The sequence below is a fragment of the Rhipicephalus microplus genome, chromosome 8, assembly GCF_043290135.1.
Source record: "Rhipicephalus microplus isolate Deutch F79 chromosome 8, USDA_Rmic, whole genome shotgun sequence".
In the NCBI taxonomy this organism is placed as follows: Eukaryota; Metazoa; Arthropoda; class Arachnida; order Ixodida; family Ixodidae; genus Rhipicephalus; species Rhipicephalus microplus.
In genome coordinates this window covers 48355900-48380482 of record NC_134707.1, presented here as the reverse complement: position 1 = coordinate 48380482, position 24583 = coordinate 48355900, and the positions used below count along the sequence as shown (strand labels likewise).

General features: G+C 42.7%; 1 protein-coding gene across 1 annotated transcript in view; it reads right to left on the bottom strand.

The window, feature by feature from the left end:
- Nucleotides 1-7647: 7647 nt before the first annotated feature.
- Nucleotides 7648-24583, bottom strand: part of LOC119164444 (venom metalloproteinase BumaMPs1) — a 40221-nt gene continuing 23285 nt past the window's right edge. Inside the window, exons 11-14 of the mRNA XM_037416634.2 lie at nucleotides 20654-20806; nucleotides 18721-18871; nucleotides 11277-11402; nucleotides 7648-7906 (exon numbers count right to left, since the gene is read on the bottom strand). Coding sequence (XP_037272531.2) covers nucleotides 7832-7906; nucleotides 11277-11402; nucleotides 18721-18871; nucleotides 20654-20806 — 505 coding nt within the window. The 3' untranslated portion in view covers nucleotides 7648-7831. The remainder of the gene's footprint in view (nucleotides 7907-11276; nucleotides 11403-18720; nucleotides 18872-20653; nucleotides 20807-24583) is intronic.

Here is a 24583-nt window from a genome sequence, read left to right as displayed (position 1 = left end):
TACTTCTAATTTCTTTTTTTTTTTTGTGTGGAATAAAACATCTGTTCCTTGCGTTTCGAAATAGTTTAATGTTGTGTGGACGATGTGTCGGGTGCGTTGTGTTCCAGAGTGTGTGCATGAGAATGGAACGTGCCAAGGCGGTTGATATCGGACATGATAAGAAATTGCGTTTCGTATAAGGTTCGCGAGTTTAAGAAGTGTGTCCGATTTCCCGAGTGCTGCCTTTTTGTAGCAGCACAGCAATTTGTAAAAATATTCAGATATTTTCACAATTTGATGCTGTTTGAAAAGAGGGGTGGTGTGTTTTAGAAAGGGAGCATTTGAAATAAGTCGAACCATTTTCTTTTGTAACACGTTCAGTTTTGACATATTAAGGGCTGTAGTTTCACCCCATACCAGAGACAGTAGCGTAGGTGGGAATTGAAAAGCGCATCGTAAAGTAATCTCTTTATATTAGCTGGTAGTATGTGTCGATGACGGCTAATTAGTCCTACAGACTTAGCCAATTTCAGCGTATACGCGTTTACCTGATCATTCCATGACATTTTTCATTTGATACATGCAGTGCCACTGCGCAGGGTATTAACACTGCTATTTATGAGCTTTGTCTCATTTTTTAAAAAGTCGATCGCTAACACGAGAACACGTTTTTTCACCTAAATATGACAAATGCCACTCATATGGCCAATGGAAATGCTTACAATGCAATACTACTTCCAATTCAGGGCCCTGGCCACAGCATTGACAATGTCGGTTATACGTGTGGTGTTAAATTGGACATCAGCAGTGAAATACTGAATAGGCTAAAATTAATCAGCAGTTGTGATCTGGAGTAAATATCTGTCTGTAGGTGAAAATTGGAGGAAAGATTGCCTATCAGTAATAGATCTCAATGCGATAAAAGCTTCCATGCTGCAGGGTTCACTAACTTGGGAACAAAAGTTTCGACAAGTAAGTAAGCAGAGCCTAATTATGCTGGTCAGAGCTTTACATATACGACTTGCTTTTAAATGAAGTGGACGGGACATGGCACGTTGTGTTGCTCGACAAACTGACAAAGTATCGGTATTATACAAAGTACAAAATAAACAAGTGTGACAAGGGAAGTTTGCTTCAGCAGGTAATCGAGACAGAAAACAAGAAGAGAGTTCGGGAATTCAAGTTTACGAGAGGTGGCTCACTATCATACAATGATAGAGTAAGGTATAATATACAGGAAAGTTAATCCACGCTGCTTGCGAACTGAAGCTCTAGCGTTCCTGGGCAAGTAGGCTGACGTCCATAGCATACAACTAGCCCGGCGTTCATGACAGCAAAAGAAACATTCAGTCTATATTACACGAGGCTAGGCTCTACACGACCATGCTATACACAATTTTGATCGTGCAACTCAAAGCGAGGACATAAAATGGAAGTTGATGACACATAATAGCATACAACAGTCAAGCCCCCCCCCCCCTCGAAGCTATATGCCCATAAAATCTATAGCGCTGCGCTAATGCACTTCAGGAATTGCACCAGTGCATAGCTGCCATTTTTACCGGGGAAGAACATCACCTGAGTGGAGCACTATTGTTTACAAAGTTGTATTGAGACCAGCTGGTGGAAAAATTGAACCGATATAAAGTAAGTAGCGGATATATGAAATGTACTTATAACATTGGTGGCTTAAAATCTCAGCATCTGTTGGCTTAATATATCATAGTACCTGCTCCAAAGCATCTTCACTATAAAGACGGTCAGCAGAAAGGCTAATGTCCCCACGCTCAGTAAATGACACCGGCAGGAGCAGGGATTTCGCACTCCGTTGTTTAGAAATCTTTGTAGCAGTTTAAGGTCCCAAAATCAAGATACAGTTATGAGAGAGAGAGATCCCATAGTAGAGAACTGAAAAAATTTCGATCATCAGAGATTGTTTAACGTGTAACTAAATCTTAGCCCACAGACATAACGCTTTTCCGTCTGCATCGAAAGTATCGCCCGCCATGGCAGCGAACTTCGGGGGAGCAGTTGGGTATGAGAACGATTTGGCTATATGTGGCGGCTGCACTTCGTCTATTGTACAGGCGAATGAGTTAGTAGAACTGAAAGCTGGACTAGTTGGTGAAATTAGTTAGCCACCAGGGATTCTAAACGATAACGCGCTCCTATAACCACACGAGCCTCAAATATTTTAACCTCTAATAAAAATGTGGCTGCCATGGCCGCGATTCTGTCACGTGGCCTGCAGGTCAGCAGCCGTGTACCTTAGCCTGTGACTATTCATCGCTCTTTTATAGAGTTAGCCACTAGATCACCATGGCGGGTGGAAGGGTAGCTACAGTTTACAGGATCAGTGATGCAGCATCTGTTATCTTAGACACTTCTCCATACAATGTAATGTGGCTAAGGACAAAAGTGCCGAACAGGGGCTTCTTTCTTCCATTTAGTGATCTATATGTGACAGAGAAGTAAATCACGGTCGATTGTCGATACATCTGAAATAAGATCGCCACAATGTCTTCCACAAATTTTGTGAAGGTTATGCCAGAATAAATGGTGACCACGACATTCGTAGCAAGGTTCTTCTGGAAAACTTGAAATGTGAGTGACAACGTCATGAAGCCCTACTGCAATAGTCTTTGAGAAATTAATATCAGTCCCATTTCACGGTTGTGACCCCATAAAAGGTATGTGTAGTGAACTGCAATATTTTGACCCATGGGATAAAAATGTGCTCAAACCTTTAGGTTACAATGTAAATACATTAGCGAACCGAACCAGCAAAGACCACAGATGACGTACAGTAGATGCACTTTGTTTCATGAAGCTCAAACCACGCACCTTCACTTAAGGTAAGTTTACGTGTTAGACATAACAGTCGGCGGAAATTCTATCCTCCACTCCGCCCTTGACCACTGTTCAATGTCTATGCATTGTACAAGTGGATACAAATCAAACGCTACAAATCAAGGTCTGCGTGCTTGATATATGGCGCTAAGTTTCAAATAACGTCACACTTGTTTAGTTTGGCCTGCACTAGTTATGGGTGGACAGTTATAACCTCACTTTCCCACAGGATTGTGTGCAATAGCAGCGGTGTGCACCAATAACCGGTTCTAGACTCCGTCTTGCCTGACTGGCACTGTTACCTATGTCGTCAATTTCTGCACTCTCCATCGAAAGAGAGAAACAGAAAGGACAGGAAAAGCCGGGTGGCTTACCAATATAGGTTAGGTTGGCTACTCTATACGTTGGGTTGGCGAAAGCGGGAATAGTAGGTAGGATGGAGAAGAATTAGATAAATAACGAATAAAGAAAAATAAATGACCTGTTGCTGAAAACAGACGCAACATGAACTCGCGCTGGTAGTTCATAGACGCTCGTGAAGTCATTTCGCATTCAGGTAACTCAGTAGGGCTTTTGTAGCCTTGTGAATTCCCAATATCGAGGGCTAAAGTCCTAAGATCTCTTTTTCAAGAAGATCGAGAAGATAGAGTTAAACTCCTAGAGCACGTAGTTGGGTCTGAAAGAATGAGCAGTGGCATAAAATATGATAGCATTCACAGCTCATTTTTTAATATGTGGTCGTCGCTTCGTCAAAAGCGTGCTGATCTGAGACCCACTGAGGAAGAACGTTGGGTGCAGAAAGATATTGGTCGGGGGGGGGGGGACGGGGGGGACGGGGGGGACGGGTGTAATAGGTGTATGAATATTATAAACTGAGAAAAAAGAAATGCCAGGCCACCGTGGAAACCTAACACAGTCACAGTGAAAGGTGGAGAGTGGTATTTCTAGCACCATTGATAAACTATCTTGGGGCTACTGCTAAAATTGCCCTTGCAAGGTACCCAGTGTGACGGAATACATTTTCTATACCAACCAGTTTGGGCACGTTGGGATTCACCCAGTGCATCATCATTCGTTATCTTGTCGAAAAGCGATGTAGCCGCTACGCAACTGCAAGTCATTATGAGCACTATGTTGTTGCAGTGGCTGATGATGATGAAGATTTTATGGCTGAAGCTTTTGAAATCGTTTGGAAGCATTCACCGACTGAATCGTTCAGCTATTCACCTTTTGAAACAACTGGTTATACGACTACCACTGTGGACGGTTGCTTGTTGCTTTACTATTCTACCATGCTATAATATATATGTCAACGTCGTTGCACCCCGACATGTAGCCTGTATAGCTTCTTAGTGTAAAGAATTTTCAAGCATTTTTATCACGCTACGTTTGTAAACTGGCTGTTCTGATGTATTGCCTTGAGTTTAAAAATGTGTGTCTCTCACCGAACAAGTAGTTGCATATTTTCAACGCACACAAGTCGAGTTGCTTTTAACACATGACAAATGACTAAATTATTCTTCATGGGATGTTAAGTTTTAGAGTGTGCGCACAGCCTGAGACTATTAATCACTGTTTTATTGATTGCCGTTATGTAGTGTTACTTCGGTATGTTCTGCCATGAACACCCAAAAAATACTTTGAAACCACCTTGCCATGACGAAGAAACGGACTTTACCATATGACCCAATCTTTCGTTCTGGTATGCACAGTTTCTGGAGAGCAAGACTGATCGACAGAAGTGATGATCTTAAGCGATCAACGAAAAATATTTTTTCGGGAGCAAGTAATTAAAATATGAGGGGTATAATACATTCTTTCTGGTGATTCTTTAGACTTTAGGGTTTCTTCTGCTCGGCGAGTGTTTTTTTTTTACGCGTGATTACTAAATTTTGGAGTATCAATATCAGTACTACGGTTCACTTCCCTGTAATAAATAGTAGTAACGGCATGACTCTGTGGGAGAAGCCGGGCTGCCACAGGATCGAGCCGTAATTCCTCTTACGTATAGTTTTTTTTATTGCGATGTTTTATTGCGAGTGTCGGCGACGGACAATCAGGGTGCCAAGAAGGGCCTCTTTTTAGAATTCAACAATTTTAGGTGCAAAAAATTTTGTTCACTTTCTATTGCCTTGGCCAAATGCACAAAATACAACGTCACGTTTTAGGCAACAATGTAGTGGAGTATAATAGTTCATTCAAATAATTTCAAAGAGCGTGAAACTGGGTAACAAGAACTGTGAGCATTACCTAGCCTACACTAGTGTTTAAAAAATTAGCTGTAGACAAAATATTAAAAGTGAAAACAAAAGTGCACCTTTTCGTAGGGGAAATTGCTGAAAACATATATCGTAATAGCAAAGAAGAAACATTCATGTCTTGTGGTTTTTCGAGCAGAAAAATCAAGCACTTTAATTCCTTCTGCAGATAGTCGGAGGGTGTATTTTGAAGTTCATTTTGGGGGGAAATTATTCACCATTTATCGGAGTCTATTTTTCATACAAATGAAGTAGCACTGAACTCAGGCACCTAATTTTGCACGATAAATTATTGTGATGTGTTCTAAGAAATTGCTTTCTATAATTGCTAATATTGCTTCTCCATTTATCAAAATATTATCACTTGCGCTTTATTTACCTTGCTTTAAGAAAGCTGTTCATATACACTGCTGTATAATCAACAAAGCATACTTTTGTTGGACTGCACCTATTCATGCCACTCCTAAGCGTTTTCCCTCAGCCTACCGTATCTTCTGGGTCCGTACTGAATAACCTATTGTTATGAATATTCTTCATAATCCTAACTATGAGATGAAATGATATATAACCACAAAAATGTGGGAACCCAGTGAGTGTATTTAGATATCTTGAAGATTTGACCTAATACACATGTATACATATGAGCACACATGCTTCGTCACAAAAGAAAGCTACGTTTTTTTCGTACTACAGCTTTAACGCTGGTGGGGTAATCAGGGCGAACAGTGGAAGTGTCTCGGACTGGGTGGCCAATCAGGGTAAACAGTGGAAGAGCCTCAGACTGGCTGGCCTTAAAGCATGTGTTATGGGCTTGTCTTCTTAGTTAGACGCAACAATACTAGACAGTTATAATATACCGGGCTTACGGGGATACCGGGCGTAACGTGATACCGGAACTGAAGTACGCATGCACAGATACGTACGTTACCCGTATCACTTACCGTACACGCGGTAGTTTTCAGATTTAAGGTTACCGTGGTAGCTCAGGTGTACGTAGTGCATGGCAACATGGCGGCGCTCGCAGACGCCCGCTTCCAAGTGATTTTGGCGTAGTTGAAAGATTCACCTTTTTCGCAGCAAACGACTGTTAAAAGTGGCTTCGCTTGCCTTCACTTAGCGTCGAAGACCGTGCATCACGGATAAGTTGGCGTACTTTTTGACATAGCTTCACAGTTTGAACGTGTCTATAGGCCTAACCGGAAGATCTGCGTGAACAAATCTGCAAAGTAAAATTTTTCGATTTTGGGGTGCGGTTCATAATTATTTACTTTTTCTTTCACTGTTATTACTTCGCGAACCTCCAATAGCAGGCGCCAGCATCCCAGCTGGGGTACGTAAACCACGTAAACGCGATCCCGCTAAACTATATGACGCTGTCCGCAACGAACGCTAGATCAACGATGTCATTTTTTTAACTTCCGATATCGCGCTAACGGTAAACTCTAACTGTCTAATGAAAACGAACAAACAATAATCGCAAGAGACGTATAGAACACGGGATTAAAAGTTATTGCGATGTAAATGCAAAGAAAAAAAACTGACGAAGAGATGATTTGACACCGGTAGGATCTTAACCTGCAACTTCCGATTAATGTGCTCTATGCTCTCTGCAACTGAGCTACGATGGTGGTCATCCAACTGTTAGCTTTATATGGTATACGTGTGCATTTCATTGTGGGCGCGTCAGTTATTGCCGCTTGTTGCCCTTGTGGCGAGTGTGGAACATTCTTATTGCCTGTTAGCATCACGCAGCAAGCGATTCTATTACGAGCACATCAAATGTCGTAATATGACGACCGAGGCGTAAAGTCTTGACACGTCGGTGCTCTCTTGCATCGTTTTATCAATTAGGTAAGCACCGCACCATAGGTGTCATAGCTTCTTTCGATAATTCTACAGTTCAGTTCTTGTAATGGCATATCATGTTTTACACTCGAAAGGAATTTTTTCCAAGCAATGATCTGGTGAAAATGGAAGATATTTTCTGCGTTTTTTTCTCTCTATCACTAATCTGCCAATGAAACAGCATATGAGTTCTATGGAATGAGGCCAAGTATTGATTGATTTGTGGGGTTTAACGTCCCAAAACCACCACATGATTATGAGAGACGCAGTAGTGGAGGGCTCCGGAAATTTCGACCACCTGGGGTTCTTTAACGTGCAGACGCCAAGTATTCACCCAACATTTCATCACACCAGAATGATCTTACCCTCCATTGGCATTATTTCCTGTTCATACACGTGGTACGAAACACCCTCAGAAGACGATGGGTGGCCATTTTCCGAACGTATTGGCGTCTCTTGATGGTTATAGCGCCAATCCCGCTTAATTTGTCTCCTTTTTCACGCCTATTGTTTGCTAACGTGAAAATAGTCCAAAACTATTCCAATATGTACTGTATCCTAAATAAATACATTACACGTGCGTGTTCGCCAATAAAGAATATATAATCCGACGTTAGGCGTAGGTTCATGCTGACGACAAGAGCTGATCCCGTTACTACGGAGTCATTGTTATTATTTTCTCCATAATCAAGAAGTATTACGACGTATGCGTAGATAGAGTGAAGATTTTATGTTTATTTCACTTTGATTACCGAGCACTCATTTCACAATTTCACCATTCAGTAAAATATAAAGCTTCATATTTTTGCCTCAGGGAAGAAACTCCGTTACCCGGTGCTATTTTGCACCGAGCGTAAGTTGAACTCAAGGTGGTCAAAGCATGCTTTGTTCACATTTTATTAGCGCCGCCTTTTAACTACCTCGACAGGGTACTGACGGCGTATCGTTCGGCATCCACCATTCACGCAAACTTTCTGCAAAAAAAATGTGTAGCCGATTGAGTGTAAGTAATTCTACTGCTGGAAGAAAAGAGCAAACTCAATACATTAATATTAACTTATGTTTGAACACGAAGAGATCACTGAGCTCTGAGGTGATATTTTTCTTAAAGCGAAAAAAGACAGCAGATACGACGTACCTATATGAATAATCAATGTTATACGAAGCATGCGGATGTAGGTGAATGTGTTTCAATTATTTTTATTGAGTGATACCTTATGAAGATGCGCTCAGTATCTTCTCAAATCAACACATACGCATACGTTAGATATCCCCAGATGTTTTATGTTGGGAGTTTTTTGTAGTTTCGTAACGACGCAAACAGCAACAAATCTATTAAAAACACCAGAAACGTTAGGCCGATGTGAAGCGCTGGTGTTTGCGCTTGTGCTCGCGAAATAGTAGCTCTGGACAATACTACATAAATCAACTTCAGCGGATGGCATCTACCTACAAATGTCGTTGACCCGACATGACAGGTTAATCATATTAGAACACATCTATTGTTAATAAAATTTGATAGCCAATACTGCAACCAGAACTGATGTTTCACTAACATTGTGGGAATTGAGGCTGGCCCGCTGCCTTTGCGCGGGCTTTCCCGCCTTTCTGCCATTCTCATGTCCCGACATGTCTGCCCTCCTTTGCTGTCTGCCGCGCCGGGAAGGGCAGAGTGACGTTTACCTCCCTCACCCGGTAGCGGATGTCGACTGTGGCGCCGCGCGGGGAGCCTCCCGAGAGGTTTTCCGCGCGCTGCGTCGGGAGCGGGGAGTACAGTCCGGGACTTCAAACGGTGAGCCACGCATTCTTTTCCGTCCGTCGAGTCCCGTCGCTCGGGACTCGTCGGACTTCGCTGACGGCGCCTCGCGCCCGATGCGAACGCTCACCTTTTGTTGCCCCGCTGCGTACTCACGGCCGAAGGGCAGTACGGTGTCCTAGTGCGTGGCCTAGCTACGCCGACCCGTCTCCCTTCGAAGCCAACGCGAGCGCCTTTGCCCTCGCTCGAGCAACCGGGCCCTTTGTCCCGGTGTCTCCGTGGGTCACCTTTACCGCGGAGACGTGCTCGTGGCACCCTGTGTAGTACTTTGTGCCCGTGGCGTGGATAAGCCTACTTGCTTTCCCGCCGCGCCTTTTTGCAACGGGCTGTACTGCGTTTGGTGTTGCCACAATAAAGTGTTGCGACTTGAGCAGTATCGTGTTTCCCGCCACGGCGACGGTTAACGCGTGCCCTGCGGCTCGCTAAGACCGGACCCACGCTGGTGGCCGTACTCCTTCGGGATACGTGTACACCACAACATTAAAGTCTTATTACAAAGTGTTTCTGAAATCTCACTTGGATCTGTGGTAAAAATTGTTTATTTCAACGCAGAACGCTGTAGTTTGATTCCTACAGGGACGCTGTCATTTATTGTTTGAATTTGTCCGCTCAACGCTTACCATGTCAACTTTTTCTTAACACTAAAGTGTGAAAACTACCCATGTGTGTTCTCATCGTTCCTGTGTAGATATAAATGTCTATCACCTGCAGCACATACCAGTATTCTAGTGGCGCATACCCGCCTCCTGGTATGAGCCACTGTTTTTTGGAAAGTGTTTGAGGATTTACGCAAAAAGACTGTCACATTATTTATGTAATTACCAATGTGTCGCATTCGTAAAACCATCTAACTCGGCTGTACTGATTTTGGTGTACTCCAAGTTGAAAGGGTGATCATAGAGCACCCAGACGTAGGTGGATAGATAGATAGATATATAGATAGATAGATAGATAGATAGATAGATAGATAGATAGATAGATAGATAGATAGATAGATAGATAGATAGGTTCATGACAAGACAAGCGCAAAAATACACACTCAGAGAGGACACAGACAAGCGCTTGTCTGTGTCCTCTCTGAGTGTGTGTATTTTTGCGCTCGTCTCGCCACGAACCTTTACCAACACGCCCAACTGGCAGTCATCCTAAATATAGATAGATAGATAGATAGATAGATAGATAGATAGATAGATAGATAGATAGATAGACAGACAGACAGACAGACAGACAGACAGACAGACAGACAGACAGACAGAAAGACAGACAGACAGACAGACAGACAGACAGACAGACAGACAGATAGATAGATAGATAGATAGATAGATAGATAGATAGATACCAAAAGTGGTTGCAGTACGCAAATAAATGTTTACATTTGAAAACGCATGAAATTGACAAAAACATTGTTGGTCCCTCCACCTTAGGAATGAGTACAACTGGAAAGTGAACCATGTTTGCGCAAAAGTAGTTGATTGTTTTTTTTTTCACAGAGATATACGTGAGTCTAAACACTTTATTTGGTGTTTTGCAAATATAGGGCTATTTGACGTTGATGAATCTATATTAAAACTTCGACGCACTGGCCGAACCTAATCACAAACACCAGTGACTCTGGTTAATCTTTCGTGGTCGTAGAAGTATTCAACTGCACCTCGACATATATAAGTATTGAAATATGTATACAACTCGCAAGCAACTGCAGTGCTCTGCAATTGTGTTCAGCCTCATCTAGTTACTCACGTTAAGTGCTTATAAACTCAAATGGTGGCTCACACGACGTAATTCCAGTAGCGGTTTCAAATGATTGCACGTGAACAAAGAACAATGAAATCTGTGTTCGTACCAATGCTCTGCTTCTAGTGAAACTTCAATACCGGACATAGATCGGCACGTGAGTTATCATCTCAATTTCTGCCAGCATAGCTAAAATCCGTTGTTTCAGGAATGGCAATTTCATGTTACGCAGCTGCGAAGATACATCCAGGTGTAATTTTTATGCCCTCGTCTTTATTAGATGCACCATGAGCAATGCATTTCAGTCTGAAGTAAAAAATGAGGACACTTTCACGCAGTCTTGCAAGAAGGCCACTCATGTAATTGCTTTTTTTTTATTTTTTCGTACGACCACAATCAGCTATAATATCAGCATTCAAGCAAGCCCGGTGTTCTTGCCTATGTTCATTGAGTGTTATTAAACTGGCTTCCCATCATTAGTAAATATGGCTTCCCCTCAATACCGGCTGCCATTAGTGAGATAAATAAAGTGGTTCACATTTGAACTTTATAAGGTTAAGGTTGAGATTATTACAGCCCATATTTTTGGCTCTCTTATGTAATGGACATGGAAGCTACTTAGCTCATATATTCAATATTGTCATTTCGAAAGCAAAGAAGGCTCCAAAAGCGATTTGGAGCAACGTAGGTCTAGTATATTTAATGAGGATTGCGCTCAAGAAACTTCGAGGGTACCTTAGCCACTGGTAAAATCGTTTTTGCTCGATTCAAAGTTTTAATGAAGGCAAACTTACATGGTTTGATTCTATCCCTTCAACACTGCTCTCATTGCATGGAGAATGATCCGGCAGAATTGTTTTCAGAAGTTGGTTCATCGTTCTTGAATAGCACGTAGCGTAACATTTTGCTGTGCCATTGTCCTAAAAAAGCAAATCGTATTTCAATTGAGACGATTACATCTGAACATTGTACCTCAGCCTTTCAGAAATTAATTTTATTCAGCACAACTCACCCTTTCAAGCAAAGCTTGTATGACCAGGCCTACGTTGCCGTGGGTGGTGTTTAATAGAAATCATTCATATTATTACTCTCAAATTATTTTTTTCCAACTTGCATTATTTATGTGTTTTTATTCATTTATTTATTGTTGTGTCTGAAACAATCTGCTTTGTATTCTATATCAGTTATTTCTGATTGTCCTTTTTTAATAAATTTTTGCCCTTGCTCTCTAAATAGTTTAAAAGAACGTTAGCCAACAAATTAACGGTATTTTGTCAGAGCTACCCGGTTCATGGCCAATCTACAAGCGTAGGTGTGTACCAAGATCTCCAGGCTCTCCCTCCCTCCCTTCGTCCCCATCCTCCCCTCCTTCCTTCCTTCCTTCCCTCTCGCCATTAGCGGGGCACACCGAAGCAATATAAATAAAACTAATTCTTTCTGATACTGAGGTCTGTACCTGGGTTCTCCGCTCCTAAAATGAGTTATTCGAAATATAAGACACGCCAGCATCCAGGTACAATGTTATGAAATATTGGAAACGCTTTCATGCTTGTCCAACGTTATATAACATGAGCATGTGATTTATTGACAATGGAACAAACTTTTAGGAATCTATGCGCTTGCTATAGGCACTAAGTTGTCTTATATTAGTTGACTAAAATCCATCTGCTTGACAACTTCTCATGTCAATATAAAAATTGTACATTTCTGGAAACCTAATACTTCGAGAAAAATGAAATTTTCGTCTTGCCGAACGCTATCGTGACCGCGCCGGGCGTCGACGACGTCGTCAGGCAACACAGCGCCGTCTCTCTAAGAAGGCCACACAAAACCATTTTTTTTCACACTGGTGGTGCGCTTTCTTGGAAAGGGCCACGGCAAACTTCTCTTGGCAAGATAAATGAAGATAAAGTGTATTGTGCCAGGTCAGCTTTCTGCCTTTGAAACGACGCTGCCGTAAATGACAGATAAAAAAAAATAGCCACGTATTTGCGTGTTTCACTGCAAATACTGTGAAAGGACGGATGTCTTTGAACCGCCATTTTTTTTGTATAGCGCCGTATTTTCAGGGCTAGGTTCTTTATAATTACGTCTCTATGTAACTTGCAGTGAAGGGACACACCAAATAATAAGTATCGATGTAGGACATCACTGATGTGCTTTATTTGCTCTTTCATCGACAATAAGTATGAACGAAGCCACCAATTCAGAACTCTGGATGCTCAACAAGCGCCTACACTTTGACCAGTTGGCTTACCTGTGCGATAGAGAGCCAGAAACACAGACCGAAATGCCCGCGTTAAAAAATCTTTAGACTGACTATCGTCTTTAAAACCTCGACGACGCTTTAGCATCGCCTTCCAAAGTAGAACGCGAAAGCGTATTCGGAGGCTGTTTACACCACCTTCTGAACCGTTAGGTTTGCTTCGTTTTTCGGTGGACACCTGAAGAATGCCGCAAAGAAAAAGAACACTGGAAAATTGGCTCTTTGAAACTCTACTTGAATGCCTTCTGCGGGAAGCTTTGCGAAGCGTTCACTACGGTATAATTTTCTTTTTGCGACTGCGGGATAAGCCGACTACGAATGCGCAAAGTAATACACGCACATTCGCAGCTGCGTGTGCTGGTAATGCCATTTTTTGATAATAGTAAATTATTTACATGTGTGTTTTTAGAATATGGGTTCTTAAAACAAGCAGTCGTTATAGAAATAATTGCTCATCGATGAATGGCAATGCTCGGTTAGGCCTACGCTTCTCCTACGCTAGAATAAATGTGTTAATGACACTCCTTGCCCTGCATATAGCATTGAAATGGTGTTTTCTTTTTTCCTAAGCAGTTTAAAGCACAAATGTGTCTTTCGCAGAATATTCGCTTGCCACACAGATGTTCTTGATTCGATAACACATTTATACGATCATACAATTTATGCGCTTCAGCCGGCCATATTTCGACATGAATGACAATAATTGCACACTACCTAACTGGAAAAATACTGAAAGTGTCGCCTTGACGAGTTCGGCATAGGAGCTCACAGATTTGCGTTGCAAATGGCAGACCACGTTTTTCGACAAATGTGGTAAGCGGTCTAAAAGATACAAGGACACTTTTTGATGCGAGAGTCGATCGACCTATTCAGTGAACTAAATCTCAATGCATTGTTTAAACATTAGCGAGTTATCATAGAAACTACCTTTTTTCGCACGCCAGCATTTCTGCTGTTGTTACCAAAGCTAAAGAACAACTGGCAGATCTGAAGTAACTTGAGAATCACCATGCGAATCCCAAGTACGCATATCCCAAGTACGCATACGAGGGGAAGGTTACTGTTTTCTACCTTCTTTTTTAAATGAGTGACACATCAGCATGTAACGCTAAATATATGTATAAATATTGCACACATAGGAATTTGTTGAAAAGTTTCAGATGTGTATTTGACGAATTGTTGTCACTTGCGCAACGTTGCCGAAATGAACACGAGTGTTAGCAAAACCAGAAGTGATGAGCAGATTTGAAGCTTATCGCTGGTGCTCGCGAGGACGGTAGCCCTGTAAACTGCTACATAAATCAACTTCAGCGTGGGGCGGCTAGCTTCAAATGACGTGAACCCGACGTGACAGCTCTATCAGAAGTGTATATATGTAAGATTTATAAAATGATATAGCCAGCACTCCAATCACAACTGAGGTTTCAAAACACTAACGCGCATTTGAATAGCAGTTCCGAGACTGGTCACGGCTCTGTGGAGGAATGCTTGGTGGCCACTCAGAATGCTTGGGTTCGATTACCGCTGGAACCCTGACATTTAGTAGTTGCATTCATCGAGTCAACGCTGCTAAAATAAGCTTTCCTTAACGCTCATGCGTTAAAATGTCCCATGCCTGTTTTCCCTACTCTTGGGTAGATGTGATGTCAATTACCTTCGCTACTGTTTAGCGTAAACTTTTTGACGACGTAGGAGACGGGATTATGACATTATTCATGTCTTCACGAACACGTTCTGTTTAGCCAACCATCTCACCCTCCCATACTAATTTTGGTTAACGTCAAGTTAAGGGGGTCATCTCGAAAGCACCCAGACGTAGGCCGTTAGATAGACAGATAAATAAGTAGATATATGCGTACATTAAAGTGAAAAATGCTTCAAAGCAATGGAAATTGCAAACGTCTTTCGCACTTCGGAAGAGGATGGCTAGGAAGCTGCACGGAGACGAAGTTATACAGACGGTTGGTGCTAAATCTATATCACATTCTGTTTCGACCAGACAACGAATAAATGTGCTCTCTGAATCAATATTAGGTTTCATTTATGATTAGACTAGCAGTTTCGTTCGCGTGAGTTGGGTTAGGAGGACATTTAACTCCTGTCCAATCCCACACACTATCGCTGATGAAGGCGGTGCCTTAGGTGACGATACGAGATTCTTGGATAAGGGCGGCATCTTCGGCTCACCAGACGCCCCGAAGCTTGTCGAATACTGCGTCACTCGTGAGTACCACCTACCAGTGCACCTAAACCAACAAAGCCAATCCGCAAAAACAACTGCGCCCATGGCAAAAAAAAAAAACTATACTTCAGATTACATTTGTTACATCTTTATGATTTCTGAAACCCAAACGGCAGTTTTCCATTGCTTGTAGAAAAAGATGCTGGACTAAAGTTGTTTTCATGGGTGAAAAACAATAGCCCATACTCATTACTCAGAAACTAGATGAGCTACTTGATCTGGTGATTTTGAATTTATTCTAGTAAAAATTGGCAGACGCTATGTACAGTGGGAATCGATGATATTGATTGATATGTGGGGTTTAACGTCCCAAAACCACTATATGATTATGAGAGACGCGGGGAATCGATGATATGCGAAGCACAAAGTTGGAATGTTGATATGTCACTTTAATATTAGCACAACGTAACGAGGTGGAGGTGAATAATGCCGTACATGAGTTTTGTGTCATGATTATCATGTTTAATGTGTCGTTTACCTTCGTCATCTATTCACGTCACATGATACCAAATTTATTATACGTGGAGCTAGCGAAACGGCCGCGAGCACGCTATGAGTGTGGTATGTTGTCATGTTTTTACATGACACGCATGCCAATATTTTCATGTTAAAGTTTGTCGCTTGTGTCCGCCATGCAATAATGTCATACAGTACCAGTTTTGCAACATGTCATGTGAGCGAAACTACCGCAAGAGCTCAAGGACCTTGAAATGTTAATCATGACATTCATCACATCAATGTCATGATTTTCATGTTATGACTACTCAAATATATTCTTCATGCAGCCATTTTATGCCATACGAAGTTTCGTGTGGATACCCTTATCGAAACGGCTAGGAGAGCTAAAAGTCTTAGGCGGCGAGATGATAGATAGATATGCTCAAAATCGCCGAAGTTCACTAAGAACTGGTTCACATTTAAAAAAAAAATGAGAAACACACCCCCCTTCGTTTGCATACAGGCGTGCAGATTATTGAAAGTGCCTCCAGCAAGCGGGAGGGAGGAAGACGAGTGCGTAACTGCACTCTTTCTCCCCAACGTAGCAGCCACTCTAGCCGCACTACAGTCTCTGCACACGAAGACATCCACTTAGCGAATCCGCACCGCTTGGGCTGGGTGTTGTGACTAGCTCAGCGAGTCACAACACCCAGCCCTTGAAACGCCGGCGAACGCATCCAGCTGATGACGCAACAAATAACGCAATTTACGTGCAACTGATTTCTCATTTATTTGTGGGGTTTAAAGCACTAGGACATATAGAATTTTCGCCTCCATCAAAAATGCAAACAGGCGCAGCGGGGATTCGATCCCACGAACTGTGGGTCAGCAGCCGAATACCTTAGCCACTAGACCACCACAGCAGGTCAACTGATTTGTCAACCAATTCATAGTTACTAACCTATCCCACCTGCCATAGTTGTCATATTGCCCATATCAGAGACACAGAAGAAAAGGGAATTTCAGATCAAGGGCCGTCTGGGCTCTTCGCCCACTCTTCTCACTGATTGCATAGCTGACTGCTTTGTCTTGAAGAAAGAAGTAAAGCTACTCTCAATTATTTTCGCAATATAACACTTATTTATAACAGTTTAGGTAAATGGAATGGGCAACATTCATTGAGGCCCATACTCTACGAAAAATGGGCCTTTCTAGGGTAAACTGTTCACATAGTTGGTGTGATAGCTGCTCCTAATAACGATTCAGAGTTGAGCCTGTAATGTGCAGCTATTAAACGCGTTATTTTTGGCCTACTGTCATGTGCAGAAACGCGTGTGAAAGCGTTTCTCCTGGGAGAAGTGGTGGTGCCAGAGCGAGCGCGACGTGAACTAGGGCCATCACGCCACTTCGACGGCACGCAACGGGCTGCACCTTGTTTTTTATACAGCAGCTGTGGCAGTTAAAAGTCTGAGTTTTGCCTTATATTGGGCTGTGTGAGGTGGGGGGGGGGGGGAGTTTGGTCACCCATTTGTTGGAAACGAATAAAAATAGCCTCTTTGATCACGCTGAGTGGTGACAGCTAGTCCGCTAGAAGGCCCTGGTCATTCCCGGTTAGGTTAGCGGCATTCTGTTTGGATGAACTACTCTGGCTATCCAGAGGCTAACGCACTGGTCGGCAAGAACGTAGTTAGCGCCTGTAGAGACTTGCATCTTTCCACCAACTGCCTATCTCAATTTATTATTAGCGCGAATACAATACAACATTATCGAAGATAACTAATTAACGCTTACACAAGCCTGTGGTCCCTTCCAGTATCTTTTAAGATATGCAAGAGCCATGGATTGGCAACAAAAGTTGTGCTTAAGACGTAAGAAGCATGCGTGGGCAGTCCTGGAAAATTGAATAGATGAAGAGTAGCTTTACTTCTCACTGTAAATGAACCAGTTTTTTTCATGGGATGCCCCTGCATTTATCTTTTTTTCTGTCGCGATCACGACCCTTTCGTCAGCAAGTTACCGTGGTGCAGAACGAGACACAACAACCATACTACCGCTAAATCAACTCTTGCTTCCTAAACTCAGGGGCGTTTTCTCAGATCGCTATTTCTCCTCTACACCTGTGGTGGTCGCTCACTGGCTCAGCTACTGTTGACTTTTTTTTTTCCAAATTTTGCAGAATATTTCTCATTACTGCAGTGCCAAGCCGACAACCGAGAGTCAACTCCTTGTTCTGCTGCTTCTTCATGTAAAAAAAACAAAAGCTCTTCATAATTTTATTGCGACAGTGATAAAGAGGTTGATTTGCATAAATTTTGTCCTCAGTGACGGTGTTGGTGTCGGTGTCGTTAGTTGTGAGTGAAAAATTATCAACATGTGCGTGACCGAAAATCGAGAAAGGTTCTAGAAAAAATATATAACAAAATGTGCTCGTTTGAGTGGGGATCCAAGCAGGGTCGTTTGCGTGGCCAGCGGGTGATCTACCACACAGCAACGCGTCTGCTTTTAAATACAGTGAAAATAACTTGCTCTGCTTGGAAATGCAATCAAAGTGACTCATGCATTACAAACTCACGCGTCCTGTATACATGCTTCACAATACAGCATGAAATTTTGCAGTAATATAAAATATAAAAGATATGGCTCCATAGGCACTGCGGTGCTTGGTGGGCGCAATGTGAGTACGGAATCAGTGCTTGTATGGGCTCTATATTATGTGGGCTATTGTAATATGGGTCGTTTGGGCTTTGTGAGCGCTTACTGCCACAAAGTTTGCTTGATCTTATTGTTTTTTTATATATTTCAATTTCACAAGTTCACAATATATTACTTCTAGTACTTGTTATTTACCTTATTTTTTCCGAGCGTGTGTTGTTTTACTTATTTATCCGCCACTCCTGTCAAAGACCTTTATGATGGGCCGGCAGTATGTAACAAAATAAATAAATAACAATGCGTGGTAGAAACGTATGATCCCATCGGGTGCCAGCAGATGTGATTGTTATAATGAGTTCATGGTTCGGGCTACTAGACCACCTCTACAAAAGGCAAACACATTACAGCGTCTATTCTTCTAAGGTCACGTAGTGGATGCACAGCAACTTCGAAAAGATTTCATGCACTAAGTGAAGTACGTAATACGCACTAGAAACAGATATCGCAATCGCATCCAACCCTTGAAGGGGAAAATGAAGGGTCCCCTAAATTTTGTTGCATAGTTCACTTTTATCAGTCTTTTTCTACCTTATGCTTTAACAGACAGACTTTGGTGTTACAACGTGAATGAAAAACTTACTGCTGCGAAACGAATGTCCTGGATATCTGGAAACGACCGCTGGCAGAATTTGTCTCTAGTTATAACGTCACCGGGTAGTTCATGTGTCTCAGATGTTTTCTTTATGTTCCTTATTCCTGTTTTTGTTATGAGACAGATTCTTCTTGTAGTCCTACATAGAAAAACCACATTTCAAAGCCCTATTCAATATTAATGGTTCCCAAAACTACGCCAATACAAGATCGGTATCTTTGCAACAAGTGCCACTTGCGGTAAGACCACCAGCTGCGACAAAAGGAAAGCTATCTTTCTTCGAAAAACGAGAGGTTTGCGTTAATGTAATACTTTTGTGCCTTATCGCCTGTTGGTACTAGTCCATGATCACAGGTTTCAATCACAAATGCACATTTACTCGAAAGCTTTTTGTTGGGCTGTACAGTTACTATTAATTGTTTAGCAGTTTAAGGAAGAAAGTAGCATAATATATTCTCTTCCATTAGCTCCAACTTTTCCTATATGTGCCTATTTTTTAAGTGGGATAATCAGTGTGAACAGTGAAAGTGCCTCCGACTGATTGGACAACGTCTCGATAAGAAGACCTATCTTTTTCAAAGGCACCGTGTCATACTTGGCGTGTTAGTTTTAACAGGACAGGACGTCACCAGAAACACCTTTAAATGATGACACGACGCCTTTGAAAGATAGGTCCTCTTATGAAAACGTCGGACAGCCAGTCTGAGGCACTTCCACCGTTAGCCCTGATTGTCCCACTACGTTGTTTTTATCTGTTGGTTCCAATCTAGATTATTGTTTTTTTAAAACACTTGGACAGTCGTTTGGCTGTGCGTCAGGGCCCTACAATGTGCAATCCTGTTCGGAAATGTGAAATGACACTTAATATTGACATGCTCACTACGGACGCAATTAGATGAGTGTCGTAGCAAACTGCAACATCAACCAAATGACACACATTGGTGTGTCAATCGAGTATACATGATCATTATTACGACTAAAGCATCTCATGTATGCTGTAGTATTGGGTGACTACTGTCAAAGTGGTGAAGTATTCTCTGGAAGTCTGAAAACATTTGTGTTGTGTCAAGGAAGTGGAAAAGGAGAAATAAAAGAATGTCTATTTTGACGGTAATCAAAAAACTATCTGAAGTGATTTCGACAGCTTTTCCATCTGATAAAAATAGGAAGTGTGAAAAAAATCACACATGCTTCGGAATTACGTGCATGGTGTAGGCTCTTCATAGACTTATGACAGTTTTCCATGTGTTTGTCATCTGTATTGCAATTAGTTGGTGTTTTCACTATATTCAATTGGTCATCACGACAGAAACAGTTGTAGAAAGGACAATAAATTTGAATACCAGAAATTTACATGCCACGCTTATATGTGAGCGGTGAAGTGTTGTGCTAGTTTCTGAATAACGCGATGTTAACGTCGGCCTAAAGTGATTGCTAGTGCCTAATCAAAATGCTCTTTTATGATAAAAAGTATCTTCGTAGCTGTTTTAAAACAACCACGTCTAAAGTTAAGTACGCACTTAAAGTGGCTGGAATTAAGACAACGTAATCACAGGATTGGCATCTCGGAAAATTGCCGACAATAATCAGCCTATTGTGTGAACACTTCCTTGCGTATGCTAAGTCAACCACAACTGATTGTCAGGTATACGAAACCTTTTAGTCTTACTGTATGATAAAGACAGCTCGGCTAAGTGAAAGCACACAACAAAGGGACAAAGGAGACGGATTGCTTTGGTTAAGCTCTTTTAGCACATCATCTTTGTCATCCCGGTTTTCTTTGTTTTCAACTTAGCAGCACTGCCTTTATATGTCAGTATGTTCGAACTAGCCCCTACAGAAGCCCACCTTTCGGATATGCGTTTGTTTTTGAAAGAAATTGAAATGCTACTATTTATGATGCTAATGTCGAAGCACTTACGTAACAAACGATGTAATCGCTTGGTTACAGCACTTGGAAAATTTCATGCTGTTACTGCTATTGCGAAGGTAGGTCATCATGTAGCCCTCATACCAAGGACAGTGCCTCGATGAGAATCCAGGGTACCGTTCACCATCATGGGGGCATCCAAGTCTAGGTTTTGGCAAATGTAGGAAGAAAAGAGAAAACAAAAAGATGTATTTCAAAGTGCTATCACGAATTTCGTAGTGATATGTGAGCTCCATTGATCTACATGACCATATTTCTGTAGAATTGAGAGAAACTATCTAGTAATCATTGGTGAATATATGTATGCGAGGTGAACGGTGACAGGTATAGTGATGACATGAAAAGTGAAAGAGCTAACTAATGAATGTCTGAGTTTCAGAAAGACTGCAGACAACGTATCTAAAAAAACTGATAGTTAATTTACACTCTTTTGGGCTTCTTCCTCGATTAGATTCAACACTGGCCTGAGGAGAAAAGGTATTTCAGATTCGGAATCGGTGCCCTTCAATGGCTCGAAGGCTCTGTGGAAGTGCGCAAAACGAGCCGATGTCCGCTAAAGAGGCGCTTTATTGCAGCACTCACACGTCTGCCCGGGTTGAAGCCGAATTCCTATTTTCCATTCAACATCCAATCATCATCCCTTCGACCGTCGGTCAAACAAAGAATCTCAAAACAAGCTAATCACACATGGGGATTCAGATCACCACAACGAGTACCAGGAACACTTTCTTGACAGACAAGTACGGTATTTACAAAAAGCACGTCATAATATACAACACGCGAGGGGATAGACTCTCAGCGCAACACGTGTCAACACATTATCCACTACGTTACGGCCCGCGTAGTGTCCTTGACGTCCGCCGGCGCCTGTGCCAGGCTTGATCTGCAACAGCACGCGCACTAAACGTCTCTTTGAAGAGGTCGTCAACACAGCGGCGAGAACGTTGTCAGGACCTGGCCACTGACAATATGTGCGTGCCACAGTGAGACGCTCTGCCACCCCAAGGACCCTTGGTAATGACGTATAGGCTGGTGCAGGATTGTCATCGCACAAGAACAGCCGGTCACAACACATATCATTTTCAAGGCGCTGAAAGTGCACATTCGGTATTTATCACGGTTTCAGTCACATCATTTAGCGTGTTTGACAGCGCAGAGACCCCATTCTTCGTTCTGCGGTGTTGTGATTAAACATCAGGACATATTACTGCCTGGCTTCGAACTTGCGATGCGTCCAGCATCTGCGTTATGGAGTCTCCGTCAACCTGACGTGCGCTTGTCGGTTCATGAAATTGTTAAGAAGGCGCGCATGTCACCACTAGCCCTGAAGCAATTGACTTTGCGTCTGTTGGAGGAAACATACTTTGACCGCATACATGTTTACACCGATGGCTCGACTAATACCAACAGCTCTGCAAAAGCAGTGGTTGTTCCATCTGGCCATGTGTTGCTTCAATACAAGTTCTCTAACACCACGACATCGACAGCAGCAGAGCTCGTAGCGCTTGAAGGTGCAGTCAAGTACATTATTCGGCAGCAACCTAATCAATAGGCCATTTTTGTGACTCGGTGTCAGCTTTACTAACAGTACGGTTCGTTAAGCAGCACGGATTACACGGACAATCAATATATCAGATAAGGCACGACTACCAGGAAGTGCAAGAAGAAGGTCACGATATTCTATTTCAGTAGTTGCCGAGTCATTGCGGAATTGTCGGCAATGACCACGTGGATGAAGTTGCTCGATCAGCTCATGACCAAGACCTGCGTACGCCAATACCACTCTTGAGAACGGACGCTGCAAGGCAACTACAATCACTTGCTCGCCGTGTAACTCTCCTATGATGGAATACGCCAGGTTTCTTCAACGCGCGCCTGTATTCCATCAACCCAAACTTGCAACTTCATTTGCCATCATGGCTCCCACGACGCGCCGAAACTTTGCTGTGTCGCATGAGGTTGGGCGTGACATTTACGAATGCGTATTCTGGTCTCCTTAGAATTATGATCAGTTCAGCAGGCGACATCTGCGCCTGCAAGGAGACGCTTGAGCACATTCTATGCCACTGCCCAGCATACAAGTCTGAACGACTTTTAATGGAAGCCAAGCTCTGTCAGCTAGATTCACGACCACTTACAGAAAAGAGACACTGGGACCTTGGCCAATCGCGGGACCTTGGCCAAGAGGGCCAAGCCCTCTTGTACTTTTTAAGGGCCACCAGACTTCATGAGCGCCTGTGAAAGCACAGCGTGAGACCATGCCATGTAGTCGCGAGCTGACTGTCCATCCACCTCTTTCTTACACGTCTTATTTTCTACCTCTATTATTTCTGATATTTCCCCTTTCCCCCACTCCAAGGGTAGGGTAGCCAAGCTATCCAAGCTTGATTAACCTCCCTGCCTTTCGTCTCTATTTCTCTCTCTCCTTTTCTCCCTATTGTCACCAGAAGGTGATATCACAACCCATACATAATTCTCTGTCGGCCAAGCGGTATAAAAGCTTTTTGTATACTTACGGCATTCTCAAAAGATCTGCGTCAGTGCCCAAATGTCAACTTGAAACCAGACGGCTGCGCGTCGCCTCGTTCCTGCGCGACCCGCCTTCCGGTCGGCTTCTGCCCCCTTTTGGGCCAACTAAGGAACGGCTTTTACGGCTCCGCTTGTCAATGACATTAACGACCAAGTCATCTTTCTTTCTCTGCGTAGGTGTTACGCGTCCCCTTTCGAGAAACCGGCCAGCATCATTATTTGGCGATAAACAGTCCTAATGGCAGCATGGAAACTCGTTCTGCGCTTTCAGGCACCCGCATACACTTCGCCACTCAACAACATGGAGACCTGAATACCTTATACTAACTTTGAGGAAGTAAATAAGCGACACATAGGGCAAGCTTTGGTTCGCATGATGCGACATCCAAGTTGTGTAAAACTTAGGGAAGAAACACAAATTTTACGGAAGGTAGCGAAAACGCATTCTGCCTTAATGAAAGCAGCTCAGCCTGGGAGTTGACTTAGGCGCTGCTCGCGCCAAAAAAACGGAGCCCCAGCAGTACAAATACATCTGAAGAACAGGAGACTATAGCACCGCTTAGCAGCGTGCCTTGCGAATACAGAGAGCCTATGATTATCTTGAAGGAGCAAAATACTACTTGCGGCATTCTTGGTGGGGGTGGAACAGTCCCCGTGATTGCACTGCAAGAGGCTACCGATGTTACCTGGCCTTCCTTGCTAAAGATAGATTATCGCCAGAATCATATGGCTGAAGTCTGTGGTACGTTCGGCTAGTCAAGGTCCAGAGCATGCTTCAACAACAAATGAGCACATTTTGAGATTTGCTTTTTAGCTTACGCATGACATCAGGGAAAGCAGCTTTACCAATATTTCATCATGGCACTCTCGAGGTATTGTGCATTTGAAGAGTTGATGCGTCGATTTGTTTTATGCAGTAGAACACGTGTAACCTACATGATTGCCTTCCACAATTTTGTTAGCACCTGTTGAAATATTAGTTTTCGCTCGTGACCTGGAACCCAAATATCACATTATATTTTCGCCCACGGTACTTGACACTTCAGGGACGCCAAGATGAATCCAGAACATGTTTTTTTGTGCATACGTCGCGGTAAGGTGTACGCGCGACGTATTTTCGGAGAACATACCTCAAACGAAGACATCTGCGTCAGCTTGAAACATAAGCAGTGCGTATTTTCATTTATGGAGGCTACATATGAGATTTCACAGCAGCTGCCTGAGTTATGTCATTGAAATCTGCCCGAGACCCCATATAATCAGAGAGAATCAAACGCTGTGGGGAACCTTTAGGGCGATAATTTCGTATATATTTTTCATCAATTCTGTGACGGAAGTACGTCATCGGATTCATGGTGAACTTCAGCATAAAACACTTTCACGTTAAAACTT